Here is a 13,311-nt window from a genome sequence, read left to right as displayed (position 1 = left end):
AGCAGTCCCCCTCAGCAGTCTCCCTCAGCTGTCCCCCTCAGCAGTCTCCCTCAGCTGTCTCCCTCAGCAGTCTCCCTCAGCTGTCTGCCTCAGCAGTCTCCCTCAGCAGTCTGTCTCCCTCAGCTGTCCCCCTCAGCAGTCTGTCTCCCTCAGCTGTCCCCCTCAGCAGTCTCTCTCAGCAGTCTCCCTCAGCTGTCCCCCTCAGCAGTCTCCCTCAGCTGTCTCCCTCAGCTGTCTGCCTCAGCAGTCTGCCTCAGCAGTCTCCCTCAGCAGTCTGTCTCCCTCAGATGTCCCCCTCAGCAGTCTGTCCCCCTCAGCAGTCTCCCTCAGCTGTCCCCCTCAGCAGTCCTCAGGCTCAGTGTTGGAAGAGGAGACTCTGCTTCCCAGGTGGAGCCGGTATCTGCTTCAGGAGTTTTCTCTACCACTTATGGCAGCTTGCAGGGTGTTTACTTTTTATCTTGTCAAATGCCTGACCATTATAAACTTGAGTAGCCATAAAATAGCAAATACTTAGATTTTTATCTCTAAAAATTAAATATTTTTAACCCTTTTTTAATAACTTTACTGACCAAGAGAAGGTTACATGACAAAAGTCTGGATTTAGGAGTCTGTGACATGTGCCCACGAATTTGTACTGGAAGCAAATTAAGTTGAATTAGCAATAGTTTCCTGAATTCTGGAACAATTGGGTCAACCACTTTTACACACTGATGTTCTTACCTCAAGCTCTGAGGGTTGGAACCACTCTCCCCCTTTCTTAAAGATATTTTTTTAAAAAAAAATAATTTATCTATTTTATTTATATAAGTAAACTGTAGCTGACTTCAGACACACCAGAAGGCGGCATCGGATCCCATTACAGATGGTTGTGAGCCACTATGTGGTTGCTGTGAATTGAACTCAGGACCTCTGGAAGAATAGTCTGTGCTCTTAAGCACTGAGCCATCTCTCCAGCCCATTTCTCCCCTTCTTTAACTGAGATTTGAGTTCCTAATGACAAGCCAAGGAGAGGCCTGGCTTCCTACCACTGTCTCACACAGATAATTCATCTCCCATCCTGCTACTGCACATAGGAATTTATGCGCGTTGGCTTTTCAGTTGCAGCAGCAGATTGAAGAGTGGAGTAAATCACATGCCGAGCTCACTGAACAGATCAAGTCATTTGAGAAGTCCCAGAAAGACTTCGAAGTAGCTCTGACTCATAAAGATGACAATATTAGTGTAAGTTTATTCACATGAGTATATACTTAATCCATGTGTTCTGATTTAGAATCAAGAGGCTTTTATACTCATTGCTTTCTTTTCTAGGCTTTGACTAATTGCATCACACAGTTGAATCGGTTAGAATGTGAACTTGAATCCGAGGATCCAAATAAAGGAGGAAATGAATCAGATGAGCTGGCCAATGGAGAAATGCGAAGTAAGATCTATCTCAGGAAGGTTGGACCTATTCTGCCCTTTTGACTTGAATTTCCACTCACGGAGGCTCCTTTTCAGCTGTACGAACTTTAGTGCCGTGGGCTCACACTGATGAACTTGTAGATAAGAATGTCTGTGTTGGGCCAGGGACGTTACTTGTGTGTAGTGTAGGCATGCAGAGAAAACTGACATTTTTCATCTAGCTTTTGAGAACAAGGTATGTACAGTGGAGCTGTACAGGGACCTCGTCTTTACAGAGTGGTCTCTGTGGCTCTGCTCCTGCACTTGCAGCTTGTTTTCAGAGGCCTGAGGTAGTTGGAATCACAGCTAAGGCTGTGAGGAAAGAAGCTAGTTGCATAACAGTCATAGCAGGATGCTAGAGGCTAGATGTTACCTGATAAAGAATTGTCTCTTAGGTTGAACATTTACTGTTCCTTACCACTGGGGGTGCTTTAAGTCATACTTGCTCTCAGATTGAAGGGAGAACAAAGGGCTAGATGTCCTTAAGTAGTAGCCGTTTGTCCAAGCTGAGGCAATCTGAGAAAAGAAAGCAGTCTGTCTTGAAGGAAGCAGGACATTTTTTATGGCACAAACTGGTAGTTAATTTTGTACATATAAATTTTCAATTCTAAATCAGTTAATCAGTTCTTTTTGTTGGCTTTTTGTTTTTTATTCACTGTTTGAATGTGATCGTTGTTTGAGGAAGTCATGAAAGTGTCATTAATGAGCAAGGAACAAAAAGCAACTGAAGCTCTTCTCTTGTAGGTGACCGGAATGAGAAGATGAATAATAGAATTAAGCAGATGATGGACGTCAATCGGGTATCGACCTGTTTGTAGTCCCAGAAGTACCAGGGAGTCCTTTCTAAGGCTAACTTTTAAGACTACATCTTTCTTCTGTAATTTCTAGACACAAACTGCAGTCTCAGTAGTTGAAGAGGATCTAAAACTTTTACAACTTAAGCTAAGAACATCGATGTCCACTAAATGTTACCTGGAAGGTAGGTTCTTCTGGAGACAAAATTGCTACATATTAGAACAACTTAAGATTTGATTGACAAGATAAGTCCCAGTGTTCTCTCTTCTCACTTCTCAGAACTGACCCCTCAGCCCTGTCTCTCAAGCTTCTGCACCTTTTTATCCCTTATAGACCAAATCAAGGAATTGGAAGGTGACCGCAGTTTGCTGCAGACAGCTAAAGCTGGTTTGGAAGAAGAGTGTAAAACTCTGAGGCAGAAGGTGGAGATCCTGAATGAGCTGTACCAGCAGAAGGAGATGGCTCTGCAGAAGTAGGCCCCATGTTCTCTGCTAGCCCTGCACACACCCACTTTTCTAAAGCTTATTCACAGTTTTTCCCATTTATAAGTAGCAGATCCTTGGATTTCCCTTTGGGCTTTATTTCTATAACTTGCCTTTTCTTTGTATGTATTCTTGTGATTAGGTAGGTGTTGCTGTTGTATGTGTGTGCACTATATGTATTTAATGTGGGTATGCACATGTGTGCACATGGGTGTAGAGGTCAGAGGTCAAAATTTGGTGTCTTTTCCTCCTTTGAGGTTCACCTTTAGTTTTTGAGTCACATCTTTTATTGATCAGAAGAGCATCCATTTCATTAGGCTGGCTGGCCAGTGAGTTTCAGGAATCTGCCTGCCTCTGCCTTTGCTGCTGGAGTTAAAGGTGCGGGGACCTGGCTTTTTATTCAGCAGTTCTTCCAGGACAACGTAAGAAAGTAATTAGTGCCTTTTCCAGGGCAGAAAGGAGTATTTGCCCCACTTTAGTTGAATGGGATGGCTGTTTCCACAGGACAGGAAGCTTTCATTACCTATAATACATGTTACCCACTGAGCACAATGTTTTTATGGTTGCTTTATTGTTACAGGAAATTGTGGGACACATTGTAAATGACTTTTGGCTTGCCAAGAGGTCAGAGTTTGACTTCCTAGATATAAGGGAAATTTTGAAAACTTTGCATGACTTCATTTGTCTAGGCATTAAGGGAAGGAAGGATAGGAAGCGGGGCGCTGGTGGTGCACACCCTTAATGCTGGCACTCGAGAGGCAGAGGCAGGTGGATCTTGAGTTCCAGGCCAGCCTGGTCTACAGAATGAGTTCCAGAACAGCCAGGGCTAGGCAGAGAAACAAACAAACAAAAAATAAACCTAAACCAAAAACCCAGGCAACCAACAACCAACAGGGAAGGCTAGGAAAGAGCCAGCTGCAGTAAGGAAGGACATTGACCCGCAACTGGTCTCATCCTAGGAAACTGAGTCAAGAGGAGTATGAGCGACAAGACAGAGAGCAGAGACTAACCGCAGCCGATGAGAAGGTGGTTCTGGCTGCAGAGGAAGTAAAAACGTACAAGTAAGTCCAGGCTCCACAGGGCTCTGCTTGCTTTCTAAACTGGAGAAAATGTGCACAAGACAACAGCATGGGATCGTGAGTGAGGTGGGGATGTGAGTCTAGTCACAGAGGGCAAGTTTACTGTCTCCTGCAGATGGCTCTGAGGCAACAGGGTGGGGAGGAATTTTATATACTAGAGCAGTGGTTCCTAACCTTCCCAACCCTTTAATATATAGTTCATGTTGTGGTGACCCCAACCATAAAACTATTTTCTTTGCTCCTTCATAACTGTAATTTGCTATTGTTTTGAATCATAATGTAAATATTTTTGGAGATAGAGGTTTTCCAAAGGGGTTGCAGCCCCCAGGTTGAAAACTACTATATTAGAGTCATTCTTTAATGAACGCAGCAGCTTGCAGTGTGAAAATCACTGCCGTGATTATTCCACTTGATAGCTCAGAAGCCAGTAGTCTGTTTAATTTCCTGCCGATTAGAAGAAAGAAGAAACATCTGTATCTTTGTGTAGAAGCAAATATTCATAGCAGGCTGTTATGAAAATATTTTTGAAGAGCATTAAGGAAATGATAATCTAAGAATCCCTAGCCATGAAATGACAGGAAAATTAATTTTTTTCATTTTGATTATACTGTACTTTGAGTAAGTATATAAAATGTTTTTGTATGTCTGGTGATATCTTTAATACTGTAGCTATTCAGAGTTAAGGGAACATTGTTGGATTGTTGCAAATTTTTTTTTTTTTTTTTTTGGTTTTTTGAGACAGGGTTTCTCTGTATAGCCCTGGCTGTCCTGGAACTCACTCTGTAGACCAGGCTGGCCTCGAACTCAGAAATCCACCTGCCTCTGCCTCCCAAGTGCTGGGATTAAAGGCGTGCGCCACCACGCCCGGCTGCAATTTTTTTTTATAGTATAGAACAGAGTTTACTCAGGGCTTGGGGAGGGGAGCTAAGAGGGGTAGTAGAGGCAGAGAAAGACAGAGAGAGAGTAGAGGAGAAGAGGCCAGCCATGAACATGTGGAGAGAGGGGGAAGGGAATGGGGAAGGGAGGAGGGAAGGGCGAGGGGACAGAGCAGGAGCCAGAAGGGAAGAGCGAGAGATCAAGAGCAATTGTTGCAAGTTTTATTTAGTTGTGTTTTAATTGGTAATGCCAAATGTAATTCTTAGGCGGCGAATTGAAGAAATGGAAGAAGAATTACAGAAAACAGAACGCTCATTTAAAAACCAGGTACAAACTATATTAGACTACATTAGCTGCAGTTTCCTTTTTTCTTTCTTCTTTTCTTTTTAGATAGCTAATATATGTTATAATGGGCATTATGAAGAACAGTGAACATGTATTTGATGTGTTATCTTTTCAGATTGCTGCTCATGAGAAGAAAGCTCATGATAATTGGGTAAGGAGTTTTCCCTTTTTTACTTTGTGCACAGCCTGTTCCATCCGATTCACAGTACCGTTCGTTTTCTTCAATGTTTCTAACAGCTCAAGGCCCGTGCTGCAGAGAGAGCCATGGCAGAGGAGAAGAGAGAAGCTGCTAACTTAAGGCACAAGTACGGACTCTGATACCTGATTTTCAGGGCTTGACGGGGCTTGAGTGCTAGGTGGTGTCTCATAAGGAATTGATTGCCAGTTCAAGTCCATTGTTTCTCAATATTCAAGATTACTGGAAATGACTCAAAAGATGGCAATGAGGCAAGATGAACCTGTGATTGTAAAACCAATGCCAGGAAGACCGAACACACAAAACCCTCCCCGGCGAGGTAGGAGCACTCTGCACGTGGCAGCAGGATTCTGGTGTGGAATGTGTGTGAATTAAATCGTACTTCTGTGTTAGGTCTGATGCCCTAGAAAGACTCCCGAGCTTACTGGAGGGAAGGGGCTGTCATAGAGTGGTAACAAGGCATTGCTGTCTTCAGGTCTGAGCCAGAATGGCTCTTTTGGCCCATCCCCTGTGAGTGGTGGAGAATGCTCTCCTCCCCTACCAGCAGAGCCACCTGGGAGACCTCTCTCTGCCACACTCAGTCGAAGAGACACTCCTAGAAGTGAATTTGGTGAGCGCTAATATATTCCTTTGCACTACAGTACATTGAGTGTGTACTTGCCATGTTAGAATTTTGGTCTGTCAATAGAAAGTTTGTCTTAGTCCTTGTAGAGAAATGGGTCACTGTAAACTCTTCTGTGGGACAGAAAGATTTAGATCCTGGAGGCCCCTGCATTGCTTAAGAGTAATATATTCTTTAAAGTTTAACTGTGAATATGAAATGTCATCTTACTCTAATTCTGTCTGATGCTTAGAAAGATTAGAAGTCAGACCGGAAAAATGCTGCCAGTGCAGTGCTATTAAATCTCTAGCATGAAGCACCAGTATTCTTAACATACATTTCAGTGCTTATCTTTAAAACTTGGGCAATTCCTAGAGCTGGAGAGGTGGCTTGGTGGTTAGCAGCACTTGCTCCTCTTCCAGAGGACCCGAGTTCAATTCTCAGCACCCACGTGGCAGCTCACAGCCACCTGTAACTCTAGCCCTAGGAGATCTGACACCTTCTCTGGCCTCTATGGGTACTGTATACATGTGAACCATACACATATGTGCAGGAAGAACACCACCCATACACATAAAAGGAAAAGAATTTTAAAATAAATTTACAAAAATGGAGGCAATTCTTGTTTTAATACTTGAAGTCTTTTCATAAACCTGGGACTTGTATACTAAGATCCCTCTTTGGGATTGCAGGCATGTGCTACCTAACCAGAAGGAAATCTATTTGTAATGCTGATTTCTAGTTAAAAGTTGAGCCCTGTTCACAACAGGTTTATTCCCTCTGAAAACGACATGCCAACGGCTCTGTTGTTTGTTTCTCCAGGGTCACTGGACAGGCATTTACCTCGCCCTCGGTGGCCGTCAGAGGCATCTAGCAAACACTCTGCTTCTGGTGAGGGGCCTAAGTCATTTCCCTTAGGGTGTGGGGCTTGGATTCTCTCAAAGCATACAGTCAGGGTGAGTCTAAGTCAGTGCTCTGGCCTCTCACAGACCCAGGTCCGGCTCCTGTGGTGAACAGCAGCTCCAGGAGCTCTTCTCCCGCTAAGGCCGTGGATGAGGGCAAGGTAAGCTTGCAGGCATACAGGCAGATGAGCCCTTCCTGCCGGGCTCTTCCTCATCTCCTGTTTATATGACTATTTGTTTCTTTAAAAGCAAACTGTTCCTCAAGAGCCTGAAGGCCCCTCAGTTCCCAGCATGGCCCCTTTAGCTGAGCATCCAGTAGCAGTAAGTGTTGAGAGACTGAGGGCTGGAGTGGCCTCTGGCTCTGCTGGGTTTGTCCACAGACAGTTGATGAATGCATGCTGCTCCCCTTGCTGACTCTCTTTGAGTGGCAGCATCACTCCAGTGACTTTGGGGTGTCACTGAGTCAGTGGTTGGTTGTTGGTGTCCTTTTTCCTGTTGTGTTAAATTACTGACCAGGTTAGAGCACTTGTAACTATTACTACTACTACTAGTGAAAAATCATCACTACAACCTGTGCTGTGTGCTTTGTGCTGAAAGCTCTGAGTGAAATAACTCACAGTAAATCACATTTGTTTTCATTCTCTGCCTAGAACTATGGTACTAAACCCCTGCATTTCTGTATCTGGAAAACTGTTTTGAATGATATGAAATCAGACTGTTTACAAACAGAAACATGTCCTGAGCACTGTCTACAGAAGTGTGTGCTCTGAGACATGTGTGGCTAGCGCAGTTGCTGAGCCTGCTGCGCTGCACTAACACAGGAAGGGGATTCCTGCCTTACAGTGTGCAGTGTTACTAGCCAGTGGAAGTCATTACTAGAGCTTTGTATTCCTAATAATTCACAGGACACTGTTCTGGAACACTGTGAAGTTCCGGTGCAGAATTCCAGGGATGGGAACTTCTTGACAAGTCTTTTTATCCAAAGCCAGGGTGGATGAGCGCTATAAATGCCTTTCCAGAACACTTCAGACACTAGAGACGTAAACTGCAGAGGAAGGGAGCAGGTACAGCCTTGGAATGGAGCCTGGTATTTGAATTCCAGTTTGCCTTCTTTCAGTAGAACCTCCAGTAAATCAGCTCAACTCTTCTTGCCTTTACTTGCTCCATGTTTAAAGCAAGATACTCACACAGATTGGAAGATACGAACATTTGAATAATGTAGCAAAGGCCCACTGAACCCTGAAATGGTTGCTGTCATTGTTTGTGTAGATACACATTTTTAATCTGTTATCTGTATTCTTTTTTTCAAGTTTTAGTTATAACTGCATATCTTTTATTTTAATTTTTCTACATGCAGTATATCCCAATGTTCCCTATATTCTCAATCTGGAGTTGCAGTCATGAAAGACTTGAGAGTCTTTTTTGATACAGACTGCAGCGTGTATGGCATGACCCTAGTCACTGCTTGCAGCATCCTTCTAACCTCTCTGGGTTGTCACTGGCAACATGGAGTGTTACACTGACTGTTTTTTTGGACAGTGCCAGTTTACTAGTCTTGGCACTTTGTCATGTTAAATAATTTCCAGACTTTAATTGCTTCTTTCCTGCAGGTTAATATGGCTCCCAAAGGGCCGCCTCCATTTCCAGGCGTGCCTCTCATAGGAGGCCCAGTGCCACCACCCATACGCTATGGACCACCTCCTCAGCTCTGTGGGCCTTTTGGACCTCGCCCCCTCCCTCCACCATTTGGTATGATGATTTGGACAGTATTAGCTTACTTGTAAAATATATTGTCTTTTCTGTTCCTTGCTAAAGTAGTTGCTATCATAGAACTTTCCAGCTACGGCTAAAGCTGAGAGTACATTGTAACCTATCCTCAATTTTCTGAGCACATATAGGTACTATCTAATCTCCTGCCTAAACAGAGTTGGGCATGGCTAGACAAGGAAAGGAGTCATTCAGGAAAGCTGGTAATGTTCTGTCTGCAGGTGCACTTGAACACCAGTGGCTACATATTACGTATAAAAGATGGATGACTCATGCCATGACATCTGTAGGTTACAGACACATATGTCCTATTACATAAAGCTTGTCATCATCTGTAACAGAAGCATAAGCTACTGGTTCCGGACTAGAGATGGAAGAGGTAAAAAGTCCATTCTCAGTGGGGCTAGATAGAAAAGAGGTGTTACAGAGGACACAGTACAAACCTTGTGAATGAAGATCAACGAGTTCATCTTCTTGACTATTTTGGCACCTGAACATTCAGTGGACAAGTGGTAGTAACATTTCACTTAACTTTGTTGCAATGAAACTGTGTCTCACAACTACCCTCTTTGCTTGGCTGTTATTCTGAATGGAGCTATTCGGAGATGCAGAGCTATAAGAGTGAAAAGAAAGCTTGGAATTAAGCAGAGCTGTTTAACCCTGACAGTTGCTTAGTGGCCACAGGCTATAATTTAGTTTGCTAAGCCTCATTTGCTTTATCTTAAGAACAGCCAGGTGCCAGGCTTGATTTTTTTTTTTTTTTACAGGGCTGAGAAAGTAATACATGCTACTGTACTTGGAATGACTGCTCATGTAAATATTGCATTTATATGACTTGTTTTCTAGTTCCAGGCATGCGTCCACCACTAGGCATAAGAGAATATGCACCAGGTGTTCTGCCTGGGAAACGGGAGCTGCCTTTTGATCCTCGGGAATTTTTACCAGGACATACACCATTTAGACCTCCAAATTCACTTGGTCCAAGAGAGTTCTTTATTCCTGGTACCCGATTACCACCTCCAACCCATGGTCCTCAGGAATACCCGCCAGCACCACCTGCTGTAAGAGACTCACTGCCTTCAGGCCCGAGAGAGGAAGGCCACCCTGCCTCTGCAAGCAGTGCCCAGGATGGCTCACAGGCTCCAAAGCCCACCCCCTGACTGTGACCTCTGTCACTGAGTCAATGAGAAGTGGACAGTGCATTATTCATTACAGCAAAGGATTTCATTGGCATCAAAACCTAAAAGTTTGTTTTACAAAGATTGTTTTTAGTACTAAGCTGCCTTGGCAGTTTGCATTTTTGAGCCAAACAAAAATATATTATTTTCCCTTCTAAGTAAAAATCGCCTCTTAAGCTAGTACATCCTTCAAACTTTGAAATGTGCAATAAAAAATACCTGTGTTTAGTTCATGTAGCATATGTAATGATTGTTAAAAAATGATTTAGAATATCATAAAGTATGAACATTTCCTGTGGAAATGCTTTAAGAACACGTATTTCCATGGCCTTTGATTTAGTGTATGCCAGCCGATTCAAAGTAAGGTGTTTACAGCTCCATTTGTGTCTCAAAGACTGTTACACTGAGAAACAAAGGTTACTCGCGGATCATAAACTGCCCCTGTTGCTAAAGTTCTTTGTAGTAATAGTTCATAAACTTGGTTTATTACTATTTCCAAGTGTCTGCTGATTATTTGGGTTGCTGTGAGACACGCATCGTTTGGGAAACCTGACAACTGCGCTTCTGGAACTGCAGCGGTGGCTGTGTACATTCCATGCGACAATGCTGAATTCTCCTTCAAAGTAATCAGTGAGCTCTATAGGGAATTTCCTCTTCTTTGAAATAAGCCAGAGGCCCCACTCATTCTACATGACTGCCCTAGCTTGGTGCTCATAGCCTGAGAATGAATTTCTCAGTAGGAATTTGTACTACTATCAAGAATTATTTGGAGTGGGGTGTGTTAACTCACACCTTTAATCCCAACACCTGGGAGGCAAAGGCAGGCTGATGTCTGAGTTCTAGGTGAGCCAGGGCTACAAAGAGTCTGCCTCAAAAACTGAGAGAAAGACAATTATCTGGGCCAGTAAGGTGGCTCAGCAGGTACATACACCTTCTGCCAAGCCTGACAGCTTGGGTTTGATCGCTTGGCCACCTAGTGAAGACCCACTTCCCACAAGCTATCCCCAACACCCCCCCACACACATGCTGTGGCACATGTGGGGGAAAAATGGACATTATAAAATTATTTGACCAGGTATTTTGTTGCTTTTAAACCCATTCTTTCACTAAGGGTGGCTAACGATAAAAATCATATGCCGTGATTATAAGATCATTTCTTTTTAGAAATCTATATTCTATTTTCTCTCCTATCACCTTGCGGCTGATTTTCAAGGAGTACAGCAAAGAATCGGGAAGTTGCCACGAGGCAGAAAGATCAGAAAACTGATGTATACCCTCAACTATGGGCTGAGCTCAGTTACATGGCTGTTTTGAGCAACAGCCTCATTCTGTACCCAGCATGGCCCTCCCTCTGGTCTCAGCTTCCTTAGTATGCCTGGCTCAGTCCTTTAACAGTGCAATATATTCAGTAGTATTCAAACGTTGCTGCTGCCTTTAAGTCAGGTAAGTTTAGGAATCTAGTATTATGTCATACTTAAAGTTTGCACCCTTTTACACTGTCTTTAATAAAAGTAACTAGTTCAGACTACTTACAGCACATTATGTATAAGCTGCAGTAACTAAAGCTATAAAAACTGAAAACAGCTCACAGTGACACTGTACTCCCTAAAGTCCTGTGAAGTGATGACTGAAACCTAGGGCACATCATGTCACAGGAGGGAAGTTAAATCCACTGGAGAGTTTGAAAAAATGAACAAAAGCTTCAATGTGAAATAAAATCTTCAATGACTGAAGACATACAAAGACAGGTTCTCTGAATGCAGGAGTCCCAAGGGAGTTGTAAGTCCTCCAGGAAGAGTTCAACCTGCCTCACCCCAATCCAGAATTACAGAAGATTTTATATCTATAAGAAAATGCACATGAAAGTGTATATAATTTAAAACTTTATTTTCTATTCTATGCATATGCAATTTGCTTGCATGCTTGCATGTATGTATGTGCAACATGTGTTATGTCTGGTACCCATGGGGCCGGAAGAGGGCACTAGAGTTACTATGACTGGAGTTACAGGCAGTTGTGAGCCATCATGTGGGTGCTGGGAACTGAACCCTGGTTCTCTGCAAAAACAGAAAGTGCTTTTAACTCCTGAACCATCTCTTTAGCCACACATGCCATTTTTAACCATATAAAAATAATATTAAATTGCAAACACAACTTCTTGAAAGTATCTGTCGACCCCCTCGGGACACAAAATAGTGAAAATATAATTTATAATTCTTGCCTTTTTTTTTTTTTTAAAAGATAGGGTCTCACCTATATAGTCCAGGCTTGATCAAACTTGCTATCCTCCTGCCTCAGCTATCTTGATTACCTAAATTTAGAGGACATATAAAATAAAAATTATACAAACTAAGACAAATAGTAAAAGAAATTAAACTTTTTTTGTTATTCAAAATTAGGACATTCCCTCTAAAGGCTTTTGGTTATCCTATCATTATCATAAAAATCATCAGAAATATGTAGAGAAACCTCAGTTCTATTGCTGCCTTTCCTCAGCCCTGTCTTATGAGACATCCTGTGCTACAAAAGCTTGTCCGTCTACATATGGAACAGAGGGCATCATACCTCAGTTGAATCAGACTCTTCCATTTCAAAAGTTCTTGTTCCAGGAGTGCCATCCAGCTGTTTCTGGGTTGAAGGCTAAAGCTCCAAGGAAGGAGCTGCACCTCAGCCTGAAAGCATCTGCTGGACCGCTCGAGACCAGGCGCCGCTCGAGACCAGGCTATTGCTCAGCACGAAGCAAACTCAACTTGTGAAATGGCGAGTGCTCCTGTGCTAACTGCTTTAAGACAGTCTTGTCATTCAGGTCTGAATTAAAGCTGAGCTTATCACATGATGTTCCACTGAAGTGCTTTAACCCTGACGGCAGGCTTGTGTAAACAATCAGTGCTGTAGCACAAAAAATTACCACCTTGCTATTTGTCTTTTATGATCTGTAAGAAATGAGGATGGAGAATGTACAGTCTTTGCTACGTTTTAATAATAATAGGTTTAAAGGAATTACTTTTTAGGTCTAGTCAGCAACATCAAACAAAACATACTGAGTATTCCCCAGGTACAGGGTACCGCCAAGTATCTGAGACGCTTACATGACAGATGTGGCTCTTGCCTCTGAGGAGCTTACGGTCTGGGGATCTACAACTCAAAGCCTGAGTTGGACAGTGAGCTAATTTAAGGCAAAAATCCCCTCCCCCTAGAGCTATTATAGATGGAATTATTTTAGCATTTGGAACTAACCCAATCAAGATTAATTTGGTTGTGGATTTTTTTTTCAGGTTAAACCTGAAATACAGTTTTTATTAAGATCTATCTAGTAAACAGTGGCCTAGTACATGCTAAAAGTCAAGACTAGATCTCTTGACGGGCAATTTTAAAACGTCTTCGTTGTAGTTACTTACTTGAAAAAGCAAATAATGTATTGAATAGTGTGATGAGGTTATACTATTAAAAACAGCCCCAGTATTGACAGTGTAGCCCCCATGCACTGTTCATTGACAAATGAATATTAAAATACATGGCACGTCTAACCCGCAGAAAGCCCCTCACGAATCCTAATGTTCTGTGGAACAACCATTCATCATGTGCTTTCAAAATTTTATTTATGCCTTGTTACACCAAAAGTAAATAGTCCATTCAAAATAAACTAGTGA

At 42.7% G+C, this 13,311-nt stretch overlaps 1 protein-coding gene and 1 long non-coding RNA gene across 8 annotated transcripts in view; one reads left to right on the top strand and one right to left on the bottom strand.

The window, feature by feature from the left end:
- Positions 1-10,155, top strand: part of Mia3 (MIA SH3 domain ER export factor 3) — a 42,635-nt gene extending 32,480 nt beyond the window's left edge. For 2 of the 7 annotated variants that reach the window (XM_031337584.1, XM_031337620.1), the window contains 15 exons: positions 1,099-1,221; positions 1,309-1,420; positions 2,185-2,240; positions 2,329-2,419; positions 2,569-2,707; positions 3,677-3,778; positions 4,939-4,999; positions 5,133-5,168; positions 5,255-5,322; positions 5,432-5,532; positions 5,689-5,823; positions 6,637-6,705; positions 6,804-6,877; positions 8,327-8,465; positions 9,330-9,643. In XM_031337584.1, the coding sequence (XP_031193444.1) occupies positions 1,099-1,221; positions 1,309-1,420; positions 2,185-2,240; positions 2,329-2,419; positions 2,569-2,707; positions 3,677-3,778; positions 4,939-4,999; positions 5,133-5,168; positions 5,255-5,322; positions 5,432-5,532; positions 5,689-5,823; positions 6,637-6,705; positions 6,804-6,877; positions 8,327-8,465; positions 9,330-9,643 (1,620 nt within the window). Of the gene's footprint in view, positions 1-1,098; positions 1,222-1,308; positions 1,421-2,184; positions 2,241-2,328; positions 2,420-2,568; positions 2,708-3,676; positions 3,779-4,938; positions 5,000-5,132; positions 5,169-5,254; positions 5,323-5,431; positions 5,533-5,688; positions 5,824-6,636; positions 6,706-6,803; positions 6,878-6,965; positions 7,038-7,701; positions 7,804-8,326; positions 8,466-9,329 lie in introns of those variants that run through there. The other 5 variants (XR_004109513.1, XM_031337575.1, XM_031337615.1 and 2 more) reach the window with 5 other exon arrangements.
- A 1,376-nt stretch (positions 10,156-11,531) lies between these two features.
- On the bottom strand, positions 11,532-13,305 carry LOC116068283. The gene is made up of 2 exons (XR_004109526.1): positions 12,227-13,305; positions 11,532-11,972 (listed from the first exon to the last, which is right to left on the bottom strand). It is a non-coding gene; the product is annotated as an uncharacterized LOC116068283 (long non-coding RNA).
- Positions 13,306-13,311: the final 6 nt, after the last annotated feature.

The sequence above is a fragment of the Mastomys coucha genome, unplaced genomic scaffold (genome assembly GCF_008632895.1).
Source record: "Mastomys coucha isolate ucsf_1 unplaced genomic scaffold, UCSF_Mcou_1 pScaffold1, whole genome shotgun sequence".
NCBI lineage: Eukaryota > Metazoa > Chordata > Mammalia > Rodentia > Muridae > Mastomys > Mastomys coucha.
This window is presented reverse-complemented; position numbering and strand designations above follow the sequence as displayed.